General features: G+C 57.0%; 1 protein-coding gene across 1 annotated transcript in view; it reads right to left on the bottom strand.

Moving 5' to 3' along the window:
• LOC139273391 (macrophage-capping protein-like) overlaps window positions 1–26,523 on the bottom strand; it is a 57,314-nt gene that overhangs the window by 19,141 nt on the left and 11,650 nt on the right. Inside the window, exons 2-4 of the mRNA XM_070890246.1 lie at window positions 12,408–12,473; window positions 7,199–7,380; window positions 1,139–1,293 (exon numbers count right to left, since the gene is read on the bottom strand). Of these exons, the coding sequence (XP_070746347.1) occupies window positions 1,139–1,293; window positions 7,199–7,380; window positions 12,408–12,472 (402 nt within the window). The 5' untranslated portion in view covers window position 12,473. The remainder of the gene's footprint in view (window positions 1–1,138; window positions 1,294–7,198; window positions 7,381–12,407; window positions 12,474–26,523) is intronic.

The raw sequence follows: 26,523 nt of genomic DNA, 5'->3' as shown, positions 1-26,523 counted from the left end.
TCAGGGCGGTGCAGCATAGCCGGCGGAACAGAGGGAGGTAACGTTCTCCCAAGGTAAGTGCGAGCGTTTGCTCCTTGAATTCTGTTAGTGATTTGTGTTGTGGTGACGTGGGCAGTGATTTGGGAATGTTTCTGTATCCCCTCCTGCCCCTCCCCCACCACTCCCCCCCTCGGAGCGCACACGTTAGTTCGCCAGTCTCCCACCCTTGCGTCTCGAGACGTGTACACCTCCTCCCTTCGCACTGCGCGCCCCCCCCCCCCCCCCCCCCCCCCCGACACAGGGTGTTGTGTACGTAAATAAACAGACCAACTGAACCTGGAGTGACGGAACTTAACTGTGTCCTTTATAGCAGCTCCCAAAATGGTGTCCCAGAACCAGCATGAACCAGCATGTTTACAGCAGTGTGGGAATCGCTCCCGCTGGGTCCTAATGCCTGCCGAGTGACATCTCGTGTCACAAACAGAGAGAGTGTGAACACAGCACAGGGCCCATATACCTGAAGCTTCCTTACTGAAGCTCAGACTATTCCCGGCCGGTAACTGCCCCGGCCCACCTCCGTTCCCCCCAGAGACAGAAAAGCCTAAAATCCAGCCTCCAGGTCGCAAACGGTCTGGTTCAGCCTCAGACAGGAGTTGGGGAGGGGGATGTGGAGGTTTTACAGTGGGGGGAGTGGGGGGGGGGGGGAGGGTTACACCGGGTGAGGGGGGGGGGTGAGAAGGGGGGGGAAGTTTACACCGGGGCAGGGTGAGGAGGTTTTACACTGTGGGGGGGGGGGGGGAGGGTTCTACACCGGGGCATTGGGTTTTACACCGGAGCGGGGGGGAGGTGGGGGGGCGGTGAGGAGGTTTACACCGGTTGGGGGCGGGGGTGTTGGGGTTTACACCGGTTGGGGAGGGAGCGGTTTTTACACCGGGGCGGGAGAGGGGGAGTTGGGGTTGACACCGATTGGGGAGGGAGTGGGTTTTACACCGGGTGGGGGGGGGAGTGGGTTTTCCACCGGTGAGGGGGATGGGGGGTTGGGTTTTATACCCGGGGGCGTGGGTTTTACACTGGGAGGTGGGGTGGGGTGTGGTTTGGCTCAGGGGGATGTGTTGCGGAGCAGGGCGATGTGCAGTTACCCAGTCAGTGGATTGCTCACCTGGTATTTGATGCCTTGTGGGAAGTAGCTCATGAAGACGTCGGACTCGTTGCCCTGGGCCTCCCGGTGCTGCACAGGCCTGCCCTGCAGGCTGTCGTCCAGCTGGGTGGCAAAGAGGGCGCTCGCCCCTTTCTCGTCCGTCGAAGCCTTCTCACCTGGCCGCGGGGGAGGGTGTGGAGGGAAGAAAGAGGGAGGGCGTTAGACTCGGGACTGTGCATACCGCGCCTGGCGTGCAGTAGGGTCTCTCCGACCCTGCCTGGTGCCACTTAAGCCTGGACAAGTGCAGATCCAACAACAGCCAAGGAGCTCGACACATTACGTCTAGGCCCCGACAACAGCCCGGCTGTCGGGCTGAAGACTTGTGCTCCAGAACTAGCCGCATCTCCAGCCAAGCTGTTCCAGTACAGCTACAACACTGGCATCTATCTGACAATGTGGAAAACTGCCCAGGTATGTCCTGTCCACAAAAAGCAGGACAAGTCCAATCTGACCAATTACTGCCCCATCAGTCTACTCTCAATCATCAGAAAAGTGATGGAAGGTGTCGCCAACAGTGCTATCAAGCAACACTCACTCACCAATAACATGCTCACTGATGCCCAGTTTGAGGTCTGCCAGGGCCACTCGGCTCCAGACCTCATCGCAGCCTTGGTCCATCATCATCATCGGCAGTCCCTCGGAATCGAGGAGGACTTGCTTCCACTCCCAAAGTGAGTTCTTTGATGGCTGAACAGTCCGATACGAGAGCCACAGACCCTGTTACAGGTGGGACAGACATTCGTCGAGGGAGGGGGTGGGTGGGGCTGGTTTGCCGCGCGCTCCTTCCGCTGCCTGCGCTTGGCCTCTTCACGCTCTTTGCGTTGAGACTCGAAGAAGTCAACGCCTTCCCGGATGGACTTTCTCCACCTCGGGCGGTCTGCGGCCAGTGTCTCCCAGGTGTCAGTGGTGATGTCGCACTTTATCAGGGAGGCTTTGAGGGTGTCCTTGTAACGTTTCCGCTGCCCACCTTTGGCTCGTTTGCCGTGGACGAGTTCCGAGTAGAGCGCTTGCTTTGGGAGTCTCGTGTCTGGCATGCGGACAATATGGCCTGCCCAGCGGAGCTGATCGAGTGTGGTCAGTGCTTCAATACTGGGGATGTTGGCCTGGTCGAGGACACTGATGTTGGTGCGCCTGTCCTCCCAGGGGATTTGCAGGATCTTGTGGAGACATCGTTGGTGATATATCTCCAGCGATTTGCGGTGCCTTCTGTACATCATCCATACCTCAGATCCATACAGGAGGGCGGGTATTACTACAGCCCTGTAGACCATGAGTTTTGAGGGCCTGGTCTTCAAACACTCTTTTCCTCAGAAGTTCGAAGGCTTTAATGGTGCACTGGAGGTGATGCTGAATCTCCGCATCAATGTCTGCCTTTGTTGATAAGAGGCTCCCGAGATATGGGAAATGGTCCACAATGGTCCACCTTGGATCTTGATGATTGGGAGGCAGTGCTGTGCGGCGGTGACAGGCTGGTGGAGCACCTTTGTCTTACGGATGTTAAGCTTAAGGCCCATGCTTTCATATACCTCAGTGAATACATTGACTCTATCCTGCAGTTCAGCCTCAGAATGTACACAGACGCAGGCATCGTCCACATACTGCAGCTCAACGACAGAGGTTGGGGTGATCTTGGACCTGGCCTGGAGGCGGAGTAGGTTAACCAGCTTCCCACTGGTTCTGTAGTTTAGTTCTACTCCAGCGGGGAGCTCGTTGACTGTGAGGTGGAGCATGGCGGCGAGGAAGATTGAGAAGAGGGTTGGAGCGATAACGCAGCCCTGTTTGACCCCGGTCCGGACGTGGATTGGGTCTGTAATGGATCCATTGGTAAGGATCACGGCCTGCATGTCGTCGTGGAGCAGGCGAAGGATGTTAACAAACTTTTGAGGGCATCCGAAACAGAGGAGGACACTCTATAGACCCTCGCGGTTGACAGTGTCAAAGGACTTTGTAAGGTCGAAAAAGGCCATGTATAAGGGCTGGCGCTGCTCCCTGCATTTTTCCTGCAGCTGTCACGCTGCAAAAATCATGTCTGTTGTGCACCGTAGGGGACAAAATCCGCATTGTTATTCGGCCACAGGGAGAAGACGATTGAGGAGAACTCGAGCGACAACTTTCCCAGTGGCTGATAGCAGGGGGATTTCCCTGTAGTTGCCGCAGTCGGACTTGTCCCCCTTTTTAAAAATGGTCACGATCACTGCATCTCTCAGATCTCCCGGCATGCTCTCCTCCCTCCAGATGAGAGAGATGAGGTCATGTATCCATGCCAATAGTGCCTCTCCGCCATATTTTAGCGCCTCAGCAGGGATTCCGTCCGCTCCCGTAGCCTTGTTGTTCTTGAGCTGTTTTATGGCTTTGCCTACCGCGTGCAGTGTTGGGGGTCTCACTGAGGTGGTGTCGGGTCGCATGCTGCGGGATGGAGTCGAGAACACTCAGTCAAAGGCAGAGTCTCGATTGAGGAGATCTTCAAAGTATTCCTTCCATTGGGCCCTGACAGGCTCGGTGTCCTTGATGAGTGTTTCCCCGTTCTTGGCCAGGAGTGGGGTGGGGCCTTGGGAGTTTGGACCGTAGGTGGCCTTGACTGCGATGAAGAATCCTCGCATATCGCGGCTGTCGGCCAGTTGTTGTATCTCCTGTGCTTTCTCCATCCACCACCTGTTCTTTAGGTCCCAGGTTTTTTGTTGGACCTCAGCCTTGAGCCGTCTGTAATGTTGTTTTGATGCTCCCGAGTTGGGCTGTTGCTTGAGGCTCAGAAATGCTTTGCGCTTGCGATCTATTAGTTCTTCGATCTCCTGATTATTTTCATCAAACCAGTCCTGGTGTTTTCTGGTTGAGTGACCAAGTGTCTCTTCACAGACACGGGTTATTGAGGCCTGGAGGGCAGACCAAGCGCTGTGGGCATTCAGCATCTCAGAGTCATCAAGGCACGCCAGGTTAGCTGTGAGGCGCTGGCTGTATAGGGCTCCCTTAGCTGGGTCTCTAAGTGCCCTGGCATTAACTTTTTTGCAGAACTGCTTCTGCTGTCCCCTCTGCTTTGGGGCTTTTTTAATGTTGATGATGGATCGGATTAGGTCGTGGTCCGTCCAGCAGTTGTCAGCTCCTGTCATGGCGTGGGTGATGCGCATAGCCTTGGTCCAAACATGGACTGAAGAGCTGAATTCCAGAGGTGAGGTGGGAGTGACTATCCTTGACATCACAAGGCAGCATTTGACCCGAGTGTGGCATCAAGGAGCCCTAGTAATACTGATGTCAATGGGAATCAGGGGGAAAACTCTCTACTGGCTGAAGTCATACCGAGCACAAAGGAAGATGGTTGTGGTGGTTGGAGGTCAATCATCACAGCCCCAGCACATCGCTGCAGGAGTTCCTCGGTGCAGTGTCCTAGGCCCAACCATCTACAGCTGCTTCATCAATGACCTTCCCTCCATCGTAAGGTCAGAAGTGGGGATGTTCGCTGATGATTGCACTGTGTTCAGCTCCATTCAAAACTCCTCAGAAAATGAAGCAATCTATGCCCGCATACAGCAAGAACTGGACAACATTCAGGTTTGGCTGATAAATGGCAAGTAACATGCGCGCCACACAAGTGGCAGGCAATGACTATCTCCAACAAGAGTCTAGCCACTGCCCCTTGATATTCAGTGACATTACCCTCGCCAAATCCCCCACCATCAACATCCTGGGGGTCACCATTGACCAGAAACTTAACTGGACCAGCCACATAAATACTGTGGCCACAAGAGCGGGTCAGAGGCTGGGTATTCTGAGGCGAATGTCTCACCTCCTGACTCCCCAAAGCCTTTCCACCATCTACACGGTACAAGTCAGGAGTGTGATGGAATACTCTCCACTTGCCTGGATGAGTTGCAGCTCCAACAACACTCGAAGCTCGACACCATCCAGGACAAAGCAGCCCGCTGGATTGTCACCCCATCCACTACCTTCAACATTCACTCCCTCCACCACTGGCGCACCGTGGCTGCAGTGTGTACCATCTACAAGATGCACTGCAGCAACTCGCCAAGGCTTCTTCGGCAGCACCTCCCAAACCCACGACCTCCACCACCGAGAAGGACAAGGGCAGCAGGCGCATGGGAACACCACCACCTCCACGTTCCCCTCCGAGTCACACACACCATCCTGACTTGGAAATATATCGGCCGTTCCTTCATCGTCGCTAGGTCAACATCCTGGAATTCCCTCCCTAACAGCACTGTGGGAGCACCTTCACCACACGGACTGCAGCGGTTCAAGAAGGCGGCTCACCACCATCTCCTCGAGGGCAATTAGGGATGGGCAATAAATGCCGGCCTTGCCAGCGACGCCCACATCCCAGGTACGAATAAAAGAAAAGAGGGTCTCTCTTACCCTGCCAAATGTGCAGAGGGGCTGGCTGCTTCCTGGGATAGGGAGATTGTCCAATCAGGAGCTATTGAGTAGTCTAGGCCTATATTCTCTAGAGTTTAGAAGAATGAGAGGGATCTTAATGAAACATACAAAATTCTGACAGCAGCTTGACAGGGTAGATGCAGGGAGAATGTTTCCCTCTGGTTGAAGAGTCTAGAACCAGGGGTCACAGTCTCAGAATAAGGGGCCAGCCATTTAGGACTGAGAGGAGGAGAAATTTCTTCCCTCAGAGGGGGGTGAATCTTGGAATTCTCTACCCCAGAGATCTGTGGAGGCTCAGTCTTTGAGTGATCAATAAATTTTTGGATACTCAGGAAATTGAGAGATATGGAGATCGGGCAGGAAAGTGGAGTTGAAGTAGAAGATCAACCATGATCTCATTGAAAATAACGTGACGTGATCCAAAACTCGGCTGACCATGTCCGAACTCGCACCAAGTCCCGTTCACCCATCGCCCCTGTGCTGGCTGACCTACATTGGCTCCCGGTTAAGCCATGTCTCGATTTCAAAATTCTCATTCTCATCCTTGTTTACAAATCCCTCCATGGCCCTCGCCCCTCCCTATCTCTGTAACCTCCTCCAGCCCCACAACCCCCCGAGATGTCTGCGCTCCTCTAATTCTGCCCTCCTGAGCATTCCTGATTATAATCGCTCCACCATCGGTGGCCGTGCCTTCAGCTGCCTGGGCCCCAAGCTCTGGAACTCCCTCCCTAAATCTTTCCACCTCTCTACCTCTCTCTCCTACTTTAAGACGCTCCTTAAAACCGACTTCTTTGACCCAGCTTTTGGTCACCTGTCGTAATGTCTCCTTATGTGGCTCAGTGTCAAATTTAGTTGTTTTGTCTTGTAACACTGCCGTGAAGCACCTTGGAATATTTTACTACGTTAAAGGCGCTATATAAATACAAGTTGTTTTTGTTGTTGAATGGTGGAGCAGGCTCGATGGGCTGAATGGACGACTCCTGCTCCCATTTCATATACTGCCCTGCCAGGTATGCACTTGGGTTCAATTACACGTTCAGACATGCAGAGAGGGGCAGATGCAACCCTGCCAGATGTAATGGTGGTCCCCCTTACCCTGCCAGATGTGATGGTGGTCTCCCCCACCCTGCCAGATGTGATGGTGGTCCTTCCCACCCTGCCAGATGTGATGGTGGTCCTTCCCACCCTGCCAGATGTGATGGTGGTCCTTCCCACCCTGCCAGATGTGATGGTGGTCTCCCCCACCATGCCAGATGTGATGGTGGTCCTTCCCACCCTGCCAGATGTGATGGTGGTCCTTCCCACCCTGCCAGATGTGATGGTGGTCTCCCCCACCATGCCAGATGTGATGGTGGCCCCACCCACCCTGCCAGATGTGACGGTGGTCTCCCCCACCATGCCAGATGTGATGGTGGCCCCACCCACCCTGCCAGATGTGATGGTAGCCCTTCCCACCATGCCAGATGTAATGGTGGTCCTTCCCACCCTGCCAGATGTGATGGTGGTCCTTCGCACCCTGCCAGATGTGATGGTGGTCTCCCCCACCATGCCAGATGTGACTGTGGCCCCACCCACCCTGCCAGATGTGATGGTAGTCCTTCCCACCATGCCAGATGTGCCGGTGGTCCCACTTACCGTGCCAGATGTGTAGGTGGGCCCGGTCCTCCTCACCGCGATGCAGCACCAGGTAGGCATCGCCGGTGAAGAAGGTGCCGACGGTTGCCGTGGGGACGGCCACGAGCTTCATCTTCTCCACTCTCCAGACCTGCAGCCCCAGTCGCTCGCCGGCATTGGCGAAGCAGGAATCCACGCCCATACTGCCACAGGGAAGGAGAGGAGAGGTAGAGAGTGAGGGGTGTGGGTGCAATGGGAATCCACAGGCGTTCATCGCTCAGCTCCTCCCACCTCCGTAACATCGGCCGTCTCTGTCCCTTCACTCAGCTCATTGGCTGCTGAAGCCCTCATCCATGCCTCTGTCACCTCCTCACTCGACTACTGCAACGCTCTCCTGGCCGGACTCCCATTTTCCACCCGATGTCAGCTTCAGCTCATCCAAAACTCTGCGAGCCCAGTGTCCCAACTCGCACCAAGTCCCACTCACCCATCAGCTCCTGTGTGCGCTGACCGACATTGGCTCCAGGTCCGGCAACACCCCCATTTAAAAATTCTCATCCTTGTGTTTACACCCCTCCAATGCCTCGCCCCTCCCTATCTCTGGAACCTCCTCCAGCCCTGCAACCCTCCCTCTGTAACCTCCTCCAGCCCCTACACCCCTCCCTATCTCTGTAACCTCCTCCAGTCCTACAACCCTCCCTATCTCTGTAACCTCCTCCAGTCCTACAACCCTCCCTATCTCTGTAACCTCCTCCAGCCCTACACCCCTCCTTATTTCTGTAATCTCCTCCAGCCCCTACACCCCTCCCTATCTCTGCAAACTCCTCCAGCCCCACAACCCTCCCTATTTATGCAACCTCCTCCAGCCCCTACAAACTTTGCTGCTTCTGTAACCTCCTCCAGCCCCTACACCCCTCCCTACCTCTGTAATCTCCTCCAGCCCCTACACCCCTCCCTATCTCTGTAACCTCCTCCAGCCCCTACACCCCTCCCTATCTCTGTAACCTCCTCCAGCCCCTACACCCCTCCCTACCTCTGTAATCTCCTCCAGCCCCTACACCCCTCCCTATCTCTGTAACCTCCTCCAGCCCCTACACCCCTCCTTATTTCTGTAACCTCCTCCAGCCCCTACACCCCTCCCTATCTCTGTAACCTCCTCCAGCCCTACACCCCTCCTTATTTCTGTAATCTCCTCCAGCCCCTACACCCCTCCCTATCTCTGCAAACTCCTCCAGCCCCACAACCCTCCCTATTTATGCAACCTCCTCCAGCCCCTACAAACTTTGCTGCTTCTGTAACCTCCTCCAGCCCCTACACCCCTCCCTACCTCTGTAATCTCCTCCAGCCCCTACACCCCTCCCTATCTCTGTAACCTCCTCCAGCCCCTACACCCCTCCCTATCTCTGTAACCTCCTCCAGCCCCTACACCCCTCCCTACCTCTGTAATCTCCTCCAGCCCCTACACCCCTCCCTATCTCTGTAACCTCCTCCAGCCCCTACACCCCTCCTTATTTCTGTAACCTCCTCCAGCCCCTACACCCCTCCCTATCTCTGTAACCTCCTCCAGCCCTACACCCCTCCTTATTTCTGTAATCTCCTCCAGCCCCTACACCCCTCCCTATCTCTGCAAACTCCTCCAGCCCCACAACCCTCCCTATTTATGCAACCTCCTCCAGCCCCTACAAACTTTGCTGCTTCTGTAACCTCCTCCAGCCCCTACACCCCTCCCTACCTCTGTAATCTCCTCCAGCCCCTACACCCCTCCCTATCTCTGTAACCTCCTCCAGCCCCTACACCCCTCCCTATCTCTGTAACCTCCTCCAGCCCCTACACCCCTCCCTATCTCTGTAACCTCCTCCAGCCCCTATACCCCTCCCTATCTCTGTAATCTCCTCCAGCACTAACAACCCTCCCTATTTCTGTAAACTCCTCCAGCCCCTACAACCCTCCCAATCTGTCACCTCCTCAAGCCCCTACAACCCTCGCTATCTCTGTAACCTCCTCCAGCCCCTACAACCCTATCTATCTCTGTAAACTCCTCCAGCCCCTACAACCCTCCCCATCTCTGCAACCTCCTCAAGCCCCTACAACCCTCGCTATCTCTGTAACCTCCTCCAGCCCCTACAACCCTCCCTATCTCTGTAATCTCCTCCAGCACCTACAACCCTCCCGATCTCTGCAACCTCCTCCAGCCCTACACCCCTCCCTATCTCTGTAACCTCCTCTGGCCCTACAACCCTCCCTATCTCTGTAACATCCTCTAGCCCTGAAAACCGTACCTATCTCTGTAACCTGCCCAAGCACTACAACCCTCCCTATCTCTCTAACCTCCTCCAGCCTTACAAACCTCCCTATCTCTGTAACCTCCTCTAGCCCCTACAACCCTCCCCATCTCTGTAACCTCCTCCAGCCCCTACAGCTCTCCCTATCTCTGTAACCTCCTCCAGCCCTACAACCCTCCCTATATCTATTACCTCCTCTGGCCCTACAACCCTCCCTATCTCTGTAACCTCCTCCAGCCCCTACAGCTCTCCCTATCTCTGTAACCTCCTCCAGCCCCTATACCCCTCCCTATCTCTATACCCACTTCCAGCCCCTACATCCCTCCCTATCTCTGTACCCTCCTCCAGCCCCAGAACCCTCCCTATCTCTGTAACCTACTCCAGCCCTGCACCCCTCCCTATCTCTGTAACCTCCTCCAGCCCCTACAACCCTTTCTATATCTGTAACCTCCTCTAGCCCCACAACCCTCCCTATCCCTGTAACCTCCTCTAGCCCCTACAATTGTACCTATCTCTGTCACCTCCAGCCCCTACTCCCCTCCCTATCTCTGTAACCTCCTCTGCCCCTACAACCTTCCCTATCTCTGTAACCTCCTCTAGCCCCGACAACCCTCCCAATCTCTGTAACCTGCCCAAGCACTACAACCCTCCCTATCTCTGTAACCTCCTCCGGCCCTACAACCCTCCCTATATCTATTACCTCCTCTGGCCCTACAACCCTCCCTATCTCTGTAACCTCCTCCAGCCCCTACAAACCTCCCTATGTCTGTAACCTCCTCCAGCCCCTACAGCTCTCCCAATCTCTGAAACCTCCTCCAGCCCCTATACCCCTCCCTATCTCTATGCACACCTCCAGCCCCTACATCCCTCCCTATCTCTGTAACCTCCTCCAGCCCCTACACCTCTCCCTATCTCTGTAACCTCCTCCAGCCCTACAATCCTCCCTATCTCTGTAACCTCCTCCAGCCCTGCACCCCTCCCTATCTCTGTAAGCTCCTCCAGCCCCTACAACCCTCCCTATCTCTGTAACCTCCCCTGGCCCTACTACCCTCCCTATCTCTGTAACTTCCTCTTGCCCCTACAACCGTACTTATCTCTGTCACCTCCCGCCCCTACACCCCTCCCTATCTCTGTAACCTCCCCTGGCCCTACAACCCTCCCTATCTCTGTAAGCTCCTCCAGGCCCTAGAGCTCTCCCTATCTCTGCAATCTCCTCCAGCCCCTATACCTCTCCCTATCTCCATACCCACCTCCAGCCCCTACATCCCTCCCTATCTCTGTAACATCCTCCAGCCCTACAATCCTCCATATCTCTGTAACCTCCTCCAGCCCCTACACCACTCCCTATCTCTGTAACCTCCTCTGGCCCTACAACCCTCCCTATCTCTGTAACCTCCTCTAGCCTCTACAACTCTCCCATCTCTGTAACCTGCCCAAGCACTACAACCTTCCCTATCTCAGTAACCTTCTCCAGCCCCTACACCCTCCCTATCTCAGTAATATCCTCCAGCCCCTACTACCCTCCCTATCTCTGCAATCTCCCACAGCCCTACACACCTCCCTATCTCTATAACCTCCTCCAGCCCCTACAACCCTCCCTATCTCTGTGACCTCCTCCGGCCCTACAACCCTCCCTATATCTGTTACCACCTCTGGCCCTACAACCCTCCCTATCTCTGTAACCTCCTCCAGCCCCCATACCCCTCCCTATCTCTATACCCACCTCCAGCCCTTACATCCCTCCCTATCTCTGTACCCTCCTCCAGCCACTGCACCCCACCCTATCTCTGTAACTTCCTCCAGCCCTACAACCCTCCCTATCTCTGTAACCTCTCCAGCTCCTAGAACCCTCCATTTCTCTGTAACCTCCTTCAGCCCCAGAACCCTCCCTATCTCTGTAACTACCTCCAGCCCTACAACCCTCCCTATCTCTGTAACCTCCTCCAGCCCTGCACCCCTCCTTATCTCAGTAATCTCCCCCAGCCCTACACCCCTGCCTATCTCTATAACCTCCTCCAGCCTTACAACCCTCCCAATCTCTGTAATCGGCTCCAGCCCCTTCAAGCCTCATTTTCTCTGTAGCCTCCTCTGGCCCTACAACCCTCCCTATATCTGTAAACTCCTCCAGCCCCTACATCCCTCCCCACCTCTGTAACCTCCTCCAGCCCCTACAACCCTCCATTTCTCTGTAACCTCCTCCAACCCTGCAACCCTCCCTATCTCTGTAACCTCCTCCAGCCCCTACAACCCTCCCTATATCTGTAACCTCCTCCAGCCCCTGCACTCCTCCCTATCTCTGTAACCTCCTCTAGCCCCTACAACTCTCCCCATCTCTGTAACCTGCCCAAGCACTACAACCCTCCCTATCTCTGTAACCTCCTCCAGCCCCTACACCCTCCCTATCTCTATAATCTACCTCAGCCCTACACCCCTCCCTATCTCTATAACCTCCTCCAGACTACAACCCTCCCTATCTCTGTAACCTCCTCCAGCCCGACAACCTTCCCTATCTCTGTATCTTCCTCCAGCCCCTACAACCCTCCCCATCTCTGTAACATCCTCCAGCCCTATAATACCCCCGCCGAGATATCTGCGCTGCTCCAATTCTTGCCTCTTGCGCACCCTCCCCCAGTTCGCATCGCTCCACCATCGGTGGATGTGCCTTCCGCTGTCTGGGTCCCAAGGTCTGGAACTCCCTTCCTAAACCTCTCCGCCTCTCTAGCTCTCTCTCCCCCTTTGAGACACTCCTTAAAACCGGCCTCTTTGACCAAGCTCTTGGTTATCTGCCCTTATAGCTCCTTTCAGGGCTCGGTGCCAAATTGTGTTTAGCAATTGCTCCTGGGACATGCCTTGGGACATTTTACTACATTAAAGGCACTGTGTTAGCACACGTTGTTGCTGTTGTGAAATGTAGCTTTGTCGGTTCTGTGACAAGGCGTATTCTTTACCTCTTTTGCCATTTCCAGTAGGGCTTTGCTTTCTCTGTACCGGACATGGGGCTCCCGTGATACATCCTGTTGAGCAGAGAAGCACAATGTCAGTCTTTATACAGTAAGGGAAATGGCTTTTTTATACAAATGAACGATTAAGGGGAGTGCGGGGGGGTGGGGGAGTGACTGTGTGGATACGTCACTGGCTAAGAGACAGAAAGTAAAAAGCGGTGGTGAACGGTTGTTTATCAGACTGGAGGGAGGTATACTGTGATATCCCCAGTGGTCATTATTGGCCCGTGTGGTGGCTGGTGTGTAACGGCCACCACACGTTAAAAAATCCACGCACAGGCATCTTCCACCCTTCAACATGTAGTTCAGGATCTGGAATATTCGGTCCTTCATTGGTACACGTGTGCACTCGTCCCTTTTTGGCGTGGAAGCAACTCATCCTCGTTTCGAGGGACCACCTGTGATGATGGTGATTATTGGCACCACTGCTCCTCTTGATCTAGAATCATAGAATCACAGAACGGTCACAGCATAGAAGGAGGCCATCGGGCCTGTCGAGCCCGTGCCGGCTCTCTGCAAGAGCATTTCAGCCAGTCCCACTCTCCCGTCCTTCCCCCGGAGCCCTGCACATTTGTTTTCCTTCAGGTACTTATCCAACACCCGTTTGAAAGCTCCGATTGTATCTGCCTCCTCCACCCTCTCAGGCCGTGAATTCCAGACACTCACCACTTGCTGCGTAAATTGTTTTTTCTTAATTCTGTGTCCTCTAGTTCACATCCTGTCTAAAGTGCACCCTTTCGCCAATGGGAACAGTTTCTCTCCGTCCCATCTCGACCCCTCATGATTTTGAACACCTCGATCAAATCTGCCCTTAACCTTCTCTGCTCTAAGGAGAACAATCCCAGCTTCTCCAGTCTCTCCATGTAACTGAGGTCCCATATCCCCGGTACCATTCTGGTCAATCTCCCCTTCACCTTCTCTGCTCTAAGGAGAACAACCCCAGCTTCTCCAGTCTCCCCATGTAACTGAGGTCCCACATCCCCGGTACCATTCTGGTCAATCTCCCCTTAACCTTCTCTGCTCTAAGGAGAACAACCCCAGCTTCTCCAGTCTCCCCATGTAACTGAAGTCCCACATCCCCGGTACCATTCTGGTCAATCTCCCCTTAACCTTCTCTGCTCTAAGGAGAACAACCCCAGCTTCTCCAGTCTCTCCATGTAACTGAAGTCCCACATCCCTGGTACCATTCTGGTCAATCTCCCCTTAACCTTCTCTGCTCTAAGGAGAACAACCCCAGCTTCTCCAGTCTCCCCATGTAACTGAAGTCCCACATCCCGGGTACCATTCTGGGCAATCTCCCTCTGCACCCTCTCCAAGGCCTTCACATCCTGCCTAAAGTGCAGTGCCCAGAATTAGACACAGCCGTTGGGCTGGATTTTGCGGTCCTTCACGCTCCGGGTTTTGCCCACGTCCGCCCGGAAGCAGGGCCTCGCATTGAACGCCTGTGAAATCAGAGAGGTCCAGCAGAGCCGGCGGAGCAGAGGACAGTAAAGTTCTCCGAAGGTAAGCGCGAGTGCATTTTCTTTTACATTTTTGTGCGGGTTTGTGATTGTGGTGGCATGGGCGATGTTTTTGTGGGGGGGGGTTTTTTAGGTCCCCTTCCCCCCCGGCGTCTCTGGGAGCCTTCCTGGCCCAGCTCATTAGCTTGGGACTTTCCCATCCTAACGCCCCCAAGACACGTGTACAACGCCTCCCTTAGCGCTGCGCCCCCCCCCCAACTCCGAGCCCAGCTGCCCAAACTTACCTACTGAGGCGCAAACTGTTCCCGGGCGCTAACGTTCCCGCCCCGCCGCCATTATTGCTCCCGCAAACATGGAAGCCGAAAATCCCGCCCGATATATAGTAATGAACTTAACTTCGGTATAAAAGGCATCATTTCAAAGTACGCAGATGGCACGAAACTCAGAAACGTAAGTGAGTAAACAGGTTCCATGAGGACGTAGATAGGCGTCAGTATTGTAGGCAGTGCAGATAAAGGCATAACGTTACAAAGGGATAGCGATGGAGTCAGCGAATGGGCAATACTGTGGCAAATGGATTTCAATGCAGGCAACTGTGAGGTCATTCACTTTGGACCGAAAAAGGACAGTATTTGCTAAATGGTGAAAAGCTAAAAACGGTGGAGGTGCAAAGAGGCTTGGGGGTTCAGGTACATAGGTCAAAGTGGAGCTGAGTCCACGGCCAGATCAGCCGTGATCTTGTTGAATGGCGGAGCAGGCTCGAGGGGCTAGATGGCCTACTCCTGTTCCTAATTCTTATGTTCTTATGAATGTTGGGGAAGTCCAGAACCAGGGGTCACAGTCTAAGGATAAGGGGTAAGCCATTTAGGACCGAGATGAGGAGAAACTTCTTCACCCAGAGAGTGGTGAACCTGTGGAATTCTCTACCACAGAAAGTTGTTGAGGCCAATTCACTAAATATATTCAAAAAGGAGTTAGATGTAGTCCTTACTACTAGGGGGATCAAGGGGTATGGCGAGAAAGCAGGAATGGGGTACTGAAGTTGCATGTTCAGCCATGAACTCATTGAATGGCGGTGCAGGCTCGAAGGGCCGAATGGCCTACTCCTGCACCTACTTTCTATGTTTCTATGTTTCTATGTCATTAAATTGTCACGCACCGGCACAGAAAGTAATCACACAGGCTAATGAAACGCTGGCCTTCATATCTGGAGGACTCGAGTACATGGGGGTAGAAGTTATGCTGCAACTGTACAAAACCCTGGTTAGACCACAGCTGGAGTACTGTGAGCAGTTCTGGGCACCATATCTCAGGAAAGGTATATTGGTCTTGAAGGGAGTGCAGTGTAGGTTTATCAGAATGATATGTGGACTCCAAGGGTTAAATTATGAGGAGAGTTTTGCCCAGAATTTAGAAGTTTCGGGGCGATCAGGTCAAAGTTCTCACAATATTAAGGAGGACTGAAACTGTTGGAACATGTGAGGTCATCCACCTTGGGAAAAAAACAGTAAAAGGGAATATTATTTGAATGGGGAGAAATTACAACATGCTGCGGTGCAGAGGGACCTGGGGGTCCTTGTGCATGAATCCCAAAAAGTTAGTTTGCAGGTGCAGCAGGTAATCAGGAAGGCGAATGGAATGTTGGCCTTCATTGCGAGAGGGATGGAGTATAAAAGCAGGGAAGTCTTGCTACAGTTATGCAGGGTATTGATGAGGCTGCATCTGGAGTACTGCGTGCAGTTTTGGTCACCTTACTTAAGGAAGGATATACTAGCTTTGGAGGGGGTACAGAGACGATTCACTAGGCTGATGAGGGGGTTACCTTATGATGATAGATTGAGTAGACTGGATATTTGCTCATTGGAATTCAGAAGGATGAGGGGTGATCTTATAGAAATATTTAAAATAATGAAAGGGATAGACAAGATCGAGGCAGAGAGGTTGTTTCCACTGGTGGGGGAGACTAGAACTAGGGGGCACAGCCTCAAAATACGGGGGAGCCAATTTAAAACCGAGTTGAGAAGGAATTTATTCTCCCAGAGGGTTGTGAATCTGTGGAATTCTCTGCCCAAGGAAGCAGTTGAGGCTAGCTCATTGAATGTATTCAAGTCACAGATAGATAGATTTTTAACCAATAAGGGAATTAAGGGTTATGGGGAGCGGGCGGGTAAGTGGAGCTGAGTCCACGGCCAGATCAGCCATGATCTTGTTGAATGGCGGAGCAGGCTCGAGGGACTAGATGGCCTACTCCTGTTCCTAATTCTTATGTTCTTATGTAAATGGGTAGAGAGAGAGAGACACTATTTCTGCTGGTTGGGGAGTCTGGGACTAGGGGGCATAGTCGAAATATTAGAGCCAGACCTTTCAGGAGTGAAATTAGGAAATACTTCTACAGACAGAGGGTGATAGAAGTCTGGAACTCTCTTCCGCAAATGGTAATTGATGCTGGGTCAATTGTTAATTTTAAATATGAGATTGATAGATTATTGTTAATCTATTAAGGGATTGGGGCCCAAGGCGGGTATGTGGAGTTAAGTCGCAGATCAGCCATTGAATGGCGGAACAGGCTCGAGAGGCTCAGTGGCCTCCTCCTCCTGTTCGTGTGATCCTATGGTAAACGGGGCAGTCACGCGGCAGATGAAATTTAAGTCAGAGAAGTGTGAAGTGAAGCCTCTTGGTAGGAAGAATGAGGAGAGGCAATATATGAATGAAATGGTACAATTGTAAAGGGGGTGCAGGAAGAGGGGGACCCAGGGGGGGATGTATGTACACAGGTCTTTGAAGGTGGCTGATCAAGTTCAGCAAACTATTAAAAAAGCATATGGTATTTTTGGCTTTATCAATAGAGGAAGAGAGTATAAATGCAAGGAAGTTATTGCTAAAACTTTATAAAACACTGGCTCGACCTCAACTGGAGTATTGTGTCCAATTCTGGGCACCACACTTTAGGGAGGGTGTGAAGGCCTTGGAGAGGGTGTAGAGGGAGATTGCCCAGAATGGCACTGGGGATGTGGGACCTTAGTTACATGGGGAGACTGGAGAAGCTGGGATTGTTCGGCATAGAGCAGAGCAGGTTAAGGGGGGAGGTTTGATCGAGGTGTTCAGAATCATGAAGGGTTTTGATTGCGTAGATTGGAGAAACAGTTTCCTGTGTCAGGAGGGTCGGTAACCAAAGGACACAGATTGAAGGTGATTGGGAAAAGAACCAGAAGTGAAAAGAGGAAACATTTTTATGCGCAGCGAGTTGTTGTGATCGGGAACACGTTGCCTGAAAGTAACATTCAAAGGGGAATTGGATAGATACTGGAAGGACACAGAAATAGCAGAGCGATGGGGATAGAGTGGGGGCAGGGTTGGGGTGAGCCAAAGTGAGATTGATTGGTTAGCTCTACCAAAGACCCAGCATAGCCTCAATGGGCCAAATGGCCTCCTTCCGTGCTAAATCCTTCCATGATTCCTTCATCGGCAGACAATTAAAGGTCTTCGCTGCAACAGCACCCAACACAGCCCCTCCTTGAGTCAGTAGAGGAGAGGAGGCGGAGCAGGGCATTTGCTCCCAGTAGGAACTGGCTCAATGGCAACACATTTGTCCTTCGGTCGTGGGTTCGAGCCCCACTCCAGGGACTCGGGCCCCAAGATCCACACGACACACCCCGGTATCAGTACTGAGGGAGCGCTGCACTATCGGAGGGGCAGTATTGAGGGAGTGCTGTACTGTCGGAGGGGCAGTTTTGAGGGAGCGCTGCACTGTGGGAGGGGCAGTACTGAGGGAGCGCTGCACTGTCGGAGGGGCAGTACTGAGCGAGTGCTGCACTGTCGGAGGGGCAGTACTGAGGGAGTCTGCACTGTGGGAGGGGCAGTACTGAGGGAGCGCTGCACTGTGGGAGGGGTAGTACTGAGGGAGAGCTGCACTGTGGGAGGGGCAGTACTGAGGGAGCGCTGCACTGTCGGAGGGGCAGTACTGAGAGAGTGCTGCACTGTCGGAGGGGCAGTACTGAGGGAGTCTGCACTGTGGGAGGGGCAGTACTGAGGGAGCGCTGCACTGTGGGAGGAGTAGAACTGAGGGAGAGCTGCACTGTGGGAGGGGCAGTACTGAGGGAGCGCTGCACTGTCGGAGGGGCAGTACTGAGGGAGTGCTGCACTGTGGGAGGGACAGTGTTGAGGGAGAGCTGCACTGTGGGAGGGGCAGTACTGAGGGAGCGCTGCACTGTCGGAGGGGCAGTACTGAGGGAGCGCTGCACTGTGGGAGGGGTAGTAGAGGGAGAGCTGCACTGTGGGAGGGGCAATACTGAGGGAGCGCTGCACTGTCGGAGGGGCAGTACTGAGGGAGTGCTGCACTGTCGGAGGGGCAGTACTGAGGGAGTGCTGCACTGTGGGAGGGGCAGTACTGAGGGAGCGCTGCACTGTGGGAGGGGCAGTACTGAGGGAGAGCTGCACTGTGGGAGGGGCAGTACAGAGGGAGAGCTGCACTGTGGGAGGGGCAGTACTTAGGGAGTGCTGCACTGCCAGAGGGGCAGCACTGAGGGAGCATTGCACTGCCAGAGGGGTAGTACTGAGGGAGTGCTGCACTGTCGGAGGGGCAGTACTGAGGGTGTGCTGCACTGTCGGAGGGGCAGTACTGAGGGAGCGCTGCACTGTCGGAGAGGCAGTACTGGGGGAGTGCTGCACTGTCGGAGGGGCAGTACTGAGGGAGTGCTGCACTGTCAGTGGGGCAGTACTGAGGGAGTGCTGCACTGTCGGAGGGGCAGTACTGAGGGAGCGCCGCACTGTCGGAGGGGCAGTACTGAGGGAGTGCTGCACTGTCGGAGGGGCAGTACTGATGTACTAGATTAGCCGAGTCTACAGGTAACAAAGACCTGGATGAGAGTTTCAGCAGTGGATGAGCTGAGGCAGGGGCGGGACGGGCGATGTTACAGACAGGGAAATAGGCGGTTTTAGTGATGGATGTCAGGATGTTGCAAAGCTCCTCACAACCCCATGAAATACTTTTCAAAGTGTTGTAACGTAGGGAAACATGGCAGCAAATCTGCACACAGCAAGGTGCACACAGTATAAGGTGATGGTATCCAAAACCTCTGCTTTCGAGTCTGAGAGTGAGGGATAAATATAGGCCCCCAGGAGCCGGGATCCAGAAATAAGAGCGAGAGTCAGCCATTCGGCCCCTCGAGCCTGCTCCGCCATTTAATAAGATCGTGGCTGATCTTCGACCTCAACTTCACTTTCCTGCACTATCCCCATATCCCTCGATTTCCTTAATACCCAAAAATCTATGGATCTCGGCCTTGAATTTACTCACCGACTGAGCCTCCACAGCCTTCTGGGATCGAGAGCTCTAAAGATTCACCACCCTCTGAGTGAAGAAATTTCTCCTCATCTCAGCCCTAAATGGCCGACCCCTTAATCTGAGACTGTGACCCCTGGTCCTAGACTCCCCAGCCCGGGGGAAACATCCTCCCTGCATCTACCCTGTCAAGCCCGGTAAGAATGCTGTAGGTTTCAATGAGATCACCTCTCAATCTAAACTCGTCTTCTCATGATGTCACATCTCCGCCGGTCGGGTGGATAACGAGCTGGAGCAAGCCACTGCAGCTTCCAGCGCGAGCTGACACGAATGTGCAACGACTTCGAGGCGGGCGACTGGGTGATGCCATCAGGACCCAGGTCGCCGTTTGGAGCGTGGGCAGGAGTATCGGCGGTTAAAGCAGGGGAGCGGGAAGGTCGTGGCAGAGGTACGGCGAGTGATCGGGGCGGAGGAGCGATGAGGGATCATGGCTGAGGTTCGATGGGAGATCGTGGCGGAGGTTCAGCGAGTGTTTGCAGCGGAGGAGCAGAGAATGTTTGGTGCTGAGATTCGGCGGGTGATCGTGGTGGAGGTTCGGCAAGTGTTTGTGGCGGAGGTGCGATGAGAGATCGTGGCAGAGGAACGGCGAGAGATCGGGACGGAGGAGCGGCGAGAGATCGTGGCGGAGGAGCGGCGAGAGATCGTGGCGGAGGAGCGGCGAGAGATCGTGGCGGAGGAGCGGCGAGAGATCGGGACGGAGGAGTGGCGAGAGATCGGGACGGAGGAGCGGCGAGAGATCGGGACGGAGGAGCGGCGAGAGATCGGGACATAGGAGCGGCGAGAGATCGGGGCGGAGGAGCGGCGAGAGATCGTGGCGGAGGAGCGGCGAGAGATCGGGACATAGGAGCGGCGAGAGATCGTGGCAGAGGAGCTGCGAGAGATCGTGGCGGAGGAGCGGCGAGAGATCGGGACGGAGGAGCGGCGAGAGATCGGGACGGAGGAGCGGCGAGAGATCGTGGCGGAGGAGCGGCGAGAGATCGTGGAGGAGGAGCGGCGAGAGATCGGGACGTAGGAGCGGCGAGAGATCGGGACATAGGAGCGGCGAGAGATCGTGGCGGAGGAGCGGCGAGAGATCGGGACGGAGGAGCGGCGAGAGATCGGGACATAGGAGCGGCGAGAGATCGGGGCGGAGGAGCGGCGAGAGATCGTGGCGGAGGAGCGGCGAGAGATCGGGACATAGGAGCGGCGAGAGATCGTGGCGGAGGAGCGGCGAGAGATCGGGACGGAGGAGCGGCGAGAGATCGGGACGGAGGAGCGACGAGAGATCGGGACGGAGGAGCGACGAGAGATCGGGACGGAGGAGCGGCGAGAGATCGTGGCGGAGGAGCGGCGAGAGATCGGGATGGAGGAGCGACGAGAGATCGGGACGGAGGAGCGGCGATAGATCGTGGCGGAGGAGCGGCGAGAGATCGTGGCGGAGGAGCGGCGAGAGATCGGGACATAGGAGCGGCGAGAGATCGTGGCAGAGGAGCTGCGAGAGATCGTGGCGGAGGAGCGGCGAGAGATCGGGACGGAGGAGCGGCGAGAGATCGGGACGGAGGAGCGGCGAGAGATCGTGGCGGAGGAGCGACGAGAGATCGGGACGGAGGAGTGGCGAGAGATCGGGACGGAGGAGCGGCGAGAGATCGGGACGGAGGAGCGGCGAGAGATCGGGACATAGGAGCGGCGAGAGATCGGGGCGGAGGAGCGGCGAGAGATCGTGGCGGAGGAGCGGCGAGAGATCGGGACATAGGAGCGGCGAGAGATCGTGGCAGAGGAGCTGCGAGAGATCGTGGCGGAGGAGCGGCGAGAGATCGGGACGGAGGAGCGGCGAGAGATCGGGACGGAGGAGCGGCGAGAGATCGTGGCGGAGGAGCGGCGAGAGATCGTGGAGGAGGAGCGGCGAGAGATCGGGACGTAGGAGCGGCGAGAGATCGGGACATAGGAGCGGCGAGAGATCGTGGCGGAGGAGCGGCGAGAGATCGTGGCGGAGGAGTGGCGAGAGATCGGGACGGAGGAGCAGCGAGAGATCGGGACGGAGGAGCGGCGAGAGATCGGGACATAGGAGCGGCGAGAGATCGGGGCGGAGGAGCGGCGAGAGATCGTGGCGGAGGAGCGGCGAGAGATCGGGACATAGGAGCGGCGAGAGATCGTGGCGGAGGAGCTGCGAGAGATCGTGGCGGAGGAGCGGCGAGAGATCGGGACGGAGGAGCGACGAGAGATCGGGACGGAGGAGCGACGAGAGATCGGGACGGAGGAGCGGCGAGAGATCGGGACGGAGGAGCGGCGAGAGATCGGGACGGAGGAGCGGCGAGAGATCGTGGCGGAGGAGCGGCGAGAGATCGGGATGGAGGAGCGACGAGAGATCGGGACGGAGGAGCGGCGATAGATCGTGGCGGAGGAGCGGCGAGAGATCGGGACGGAGGAGCGGCGAGAGATCGGGACGGAGGAGCGGCGAGAGATCGGGACGGAGGAGCGGCGAGAGATCGTGGCGGAGGAGCGGCGAGAGATCGGGACGTAGGAGCGGCGAGAGATCGGGACATAGGAGCAGCGAGAGATCGTGGCGGAGGAGCGGCGAGAGATCGTGGCGGAGGAGCGGCGAGAGATCGGGACATAGGAGCGGCGAGAGATCGTGGCGGAGGAACGGCGAGAGATCGGGACGGAGGAGCGGCGAGAGATCGGGACGGAGGAGCGGCGAGAGATCGTGGCGGAGGAGCGGCGAGAGATCGGGACGGAGGAGCGGCGAGAGATCGTGGCGGAGGAGCGGCGAGAGATCGGGACGGAGGAGCGGCGAGAGATCGGGACGGAGGAGCGGCGAGAGATCGGGACATAGGAGCGGCGAGAGATCGGGACGGAGGAGCGGCGAGAGATCGGGACATAGGAGCGGCGAGAGATCGGGACGGAGGAACGGCGAGAGATCGGGACGGAGGAGCGGCGAGAGATTGGGACGGAGGAGCGGCGAGAGATCGGGGCTGAGGAGCGGCGAGAGATCGTGGCAGAGGAACGGCGAGAGATCGGGATGGAGGAGCGGCGAGAGATCGGGACGGAGGAGCGGCGAGAGATCGGGACGGAGGAACGGCGAGAGATCGGGACGGAGGAGCGGCGAGAGATCGTGGCGGAGGAGCGGCGAGAGATCGGGACGGAGGAGCGGCGAGAGATCGGGACGGAGGAGCGGCGAGAGATCGGGACGGAGGAGCGGCGAGAGATCGGGACGGAGGAGCGGCGAGAGATCGGGGCGGAGGAGCGGCGAGAGATCGGGGCAGAGGAGCGGCGAGAGATCGTGGCGGAGGAGCGACGAGAGATCGTGGCGGAGGAGCGACGAGAGATCGGGACGGAGGAGCGGCGAGAGATCGGGGCAGAGGAGCGGCGAGAGATCGTGGCGGAGGAGCGACGAGAGATCGGGACGGAGGAGCGGCGAGAGATCGTGGCGGAGGAGCGGCGAGAGATCGGGACGGAGGAGCGACGAGAGATCGGGACGGAGGAGCGGCGAGAGATCGTGGCGGAGGAGCAGCGAGAGATCGGGACGGAGGAGCGGCGAGAGATCGGGACGGAGGAGCGGCGAGAGATCGGGACATAGGAGCGGCGAGAGATCGGGACGGAGGAGCGGCGAGAGATCGGGACATAGGAGCGGCGAGAGATCGGGACGGAGGAACGGCGAGAGATCGGGACGGAGGAGCGTCGAGAGATCGGGACGGAGGAGCGGCGAGAGATCGGGGCTGAGGAGCGGCGAGAGATCGTGGCAGAGGAACGGCGAGAGATCGGGACGGAGGAGCGGCGAGAGATCGTGGCGGAGGAGCGGCGAGAGATCGGGACGGAGGAGCGGCGAGAGATCGGGACGGAGGAGCGGCGAGAGATCGGGGCTGAGGAGCGGCGAGAGATCGTGGCAGAGGAGCGGCGAGAGATCGGGACGGAGGAGCGGCGAGAGATCGTGGCGGAGGAGCGGTGAGAGATCGGGACGGAGGAGCGGCGAGAGATCGGGGCAGAGGAGCGGCGAGAGATCGTGGCGGAGGAGCGACGAGAGATCGGGACGGAGGAGCGGCGAGAGATCGTGGCGGAGGAGCGGCGAGAGATCGGGACGGAGGAGCGACGAGAGATCGGGACGGAGGAGCGGCGAGAGATCGTGGCGGAGGAGCGGCGAGAGATCGGGACGGAGGAGCGACGAGAGATCGGGACGGAGGAGCGGCGAGAGATCGGGACGGAGGAGCGGCGAGAGATCGGGACGTAGGAGCGGCGAGAGATCGGGACGGAGGAGCGGCGAGAGATCGGGACGGAGGAGCGGCGAGAGATCGTGGCGGAGGAGCGGCGAGAGATCGGGACGTAGGAGCGGCGAGAGATCGGGACATAGGAGCGGCGAGAGATCGTGGCGGAGGAGCGGCGAGAGATCGTGGCGGAGGAGCGGCGAGAGATCGTGGCGGAGGAGCGGTGAGAGATCGTGGCAGAGGAGCGGCGAGAGATCGGGACGGAGGAACGGCGAGAGATCGGGACGGAGGAGCGGCGAGAGATCGGGGCAGAGGAGCGGCGAGAGATCGTGGCGGAGGAACGGCGAGAGATCGGGACGGAGGAGCGGCGAGAGATCGGGACGGAGGAGCGGCGAGAGATCGTGGCGGAGGAGCGGCGAGAGATCGGGACGGAGGAGCGGCGAGAGATCGTGGCGGAGGAGCAGCGAGAGATCGGGACGGAGGAGCGGCGAGAGATCGGGACGGAGGAGCGGCGAGAGATCGGGACATAGGAGCGGCGAGAGATCGGGACGGAGGAGCGGTGAGAGATCGTGGCAGAGGAGCGGCGAGAGATCGGGACGGAGGAACGGCGAGAGATCGGGACGGAGGAGCGGCGAGAGATCGGGACGGAGGAGCGGTGAGAGATCGTGGCAGAGGAGCGGCGAGAGATCGGGACGGAGGAACGGCGAGAGATCGGGACGGAGGAGCGGCGAGAGATCGGGGCAGAGGAGCGGCGAGAGATCGTGGCGGAGGAACGGCGAGAGATCGGGACGGAGGAGCGGCGAGAGATCGGGACGGAGGAGCGGCGAGAGATCGTGGCGGAGGAGCGGCGAGAGATCGGGACGGAGGAGCGGCGAGAGATCGTGGCGGAGGAGCAGCGAGAGATCGGGACGGAGGAGCGGCGAGAGATCGGGACGGAGGAGCGGCGAGAGATCGGGACATAGGAGCGGCGAGAGATCGGGACGGAGGAGCGGCGAGAGATCGGGACATAGGAGCGGCGAGAGATCGGGACGGAGGAACGGCGAGAGATCGGGACGGAGGAGCGTCGAGAGATCGGGACGGAGGAGCGGCGAGAGATCGGGGCTGAGGAGCGGCGAGAGATCGTGGCAGAGGAACGGCGAGAGATCGGGACGGAGGAGCGGCGAGAGATCGTGGCGGAGGAGCGGCGAGAGATCGGGACGGAGGAGCGGCGAGAGATCGGGACGGAGGAGCGGCGAGAGATCGGGGCTGAGGAGCGGCGAGAGATCGTGGCAGAGGAGCGGCGAGAGATCGGGACGGAGGAGCGGCGAGAGATCGTGGCAGAGGAGCGGCGAGAGATCGGGACGGAGGAGCGGCGAGAGATCGTGGCGGAGGAGCGGTGAGAGATCGGGACGGAGGAGCGGCGAGAGATCGGGGCGGAGGAGCGGCGAGAGATCGTGGCGGAGGAGCGGCGAGAGATCGGGACGGAGGAGCGGCGAGAGATCGTGGCGGAGGAGCGGCGAGAGATCGTGGCGGAGGAGCGGCGAGAGATCGGGACGGAGGAGCGGCGAGAGATCGTGGCGGAGGAGCGGTGAGAGATCGGGACGGAGGAGCGGCGAGAGATCGGGACGGAGGAGCGGCGAGAGATCGGGACGGAGGAGCGGCGAGAGATCGGGACGGAGGAGCGGCGAGAGATCGGGACGGAGGAACGGCGAGAGATCGTGGCGGAGGAGCGGCGAGAGATCGAGGCGGAGGTGCCACGAATGAGGGTTCGGGGCCCAGAAGAGCCGAGGGCCCAGGGGCAGCACGGGCCCAGCCCACACTGCGATATGTGAGCGCACTAGATCTGTGCAGCAGAGCTGGTCTCCAGTCGTCCTGGTTCAACCCTTGCCACTGGACCAAGACCTAGCTCTGTCGAGCCCGTGTGGTGGCTGGTGTGTAATGGCCACCACACGTTAAAACAATCCACACACAGGCATCTTCCACCCCCTCAACTGGAGTTCAGGACTGGAACATCGGGTCATTCATTGAAACATCTGCGTGCTCTCGTGAAAGCAAGTCATCCTCGTTCGAGGGACCGCCTATAATGATGAGTCTCCTCAATCTCTCCTCATAGGACAATCCCCCCATCCCAGGAATCAGGCTGGTGAACCTGCATTACACGCTCTCAGGCAGGTATATCCTTCCTTAGGTAAGGAGGCCACAGTACTCCAGGTGTGGTCTCACCAAGGCCCCGTGTAAGTACAGTTAGACGCCTTTACCCTTATGCTCAAATCCCTTTGTAATAACGGCCAACGCTTTGACCAGTATTTAATCCCACAGTCTCACTGCCGTGAGGGTGTGAAGGGTCTTCTATCCTCAACAGCGGCACAAGGCTGACCAATATCTTTAAGGAACGGCGTGGGAGTTCCCACTTGTAACTGTCACCGGAAAAGGTACCTTGAGGAACTACAAATTAACAAATTCAAATCAACACAGCTCTGAGTCAGAAATAGTGCAGAGTGCGAGCGACAGGAAATAAAGGCTCACGGACCGCTTAGAAACAGACCACATGTCTATGAATATCTCTCTCTCTCACTCTCCGCATCGCCATCCTTCTCTCTCTCTGTCCCTCTCTCTCTCTCCCTCTGCCCCCTCTCTCTCTCTGTCTAACTCGACCTGCCCCACCCTGTGTGTTCAAGCTTGGCCCCATTGCCTGACCAGCTCCCTCCCTCCCCCTCCCTCCCTCCCTCCATCCATCCGTCTCCCTCTCCCTCCCTCCCTCTCCCTGTCCCTCCCTCCCTCGCCCTGCCCCATCCTGTGTGTTGAAGCTCGCCCCCATTGCCTGACCACCTCCCTCCGTCTCCCTCTCCCTGTCTCCCTCTCCCTGTCCCTCGCTCCCTCCCTCGCCCTGCCCCACCCTGTGTGTTGAAGCTCGCCTCCATTGCCTAACCAGCTCCCTCCCCCTCCCTCCCTCCGTCTCCCTCTCTCTGTCTCCCTCTCCCTGTCTCCCTGTCCCTGTCCCTCTCTCCCTCTCCCTGTCCCTCCCTCTCCCTGTCTCTGTTTCCCTCTCCCTCCCTCCCTCTCCCTGTCCCTCCCTCTCCGTCTCCCTCTCCCTGTCCCTCCCT

Source organism: Pristiophorus japonicus, chromosome 9 (genome assembly GCF_044704955.1).
Source record: "Pristiophorus japonicus isolate sPriJap1 chromosome 9, sPriJap1.hap1, whole genome shotgun sequence".
Taxonomy (NCBI): Eukaryota; Metazoa; Chordata; class Chondrichthyes; family Pristiophoridae; genus Pristiophorus; species Pristiophorus japonicus.
This window is presented reverse-complemented; position numbering and strand designations above follow the sequence as displayed.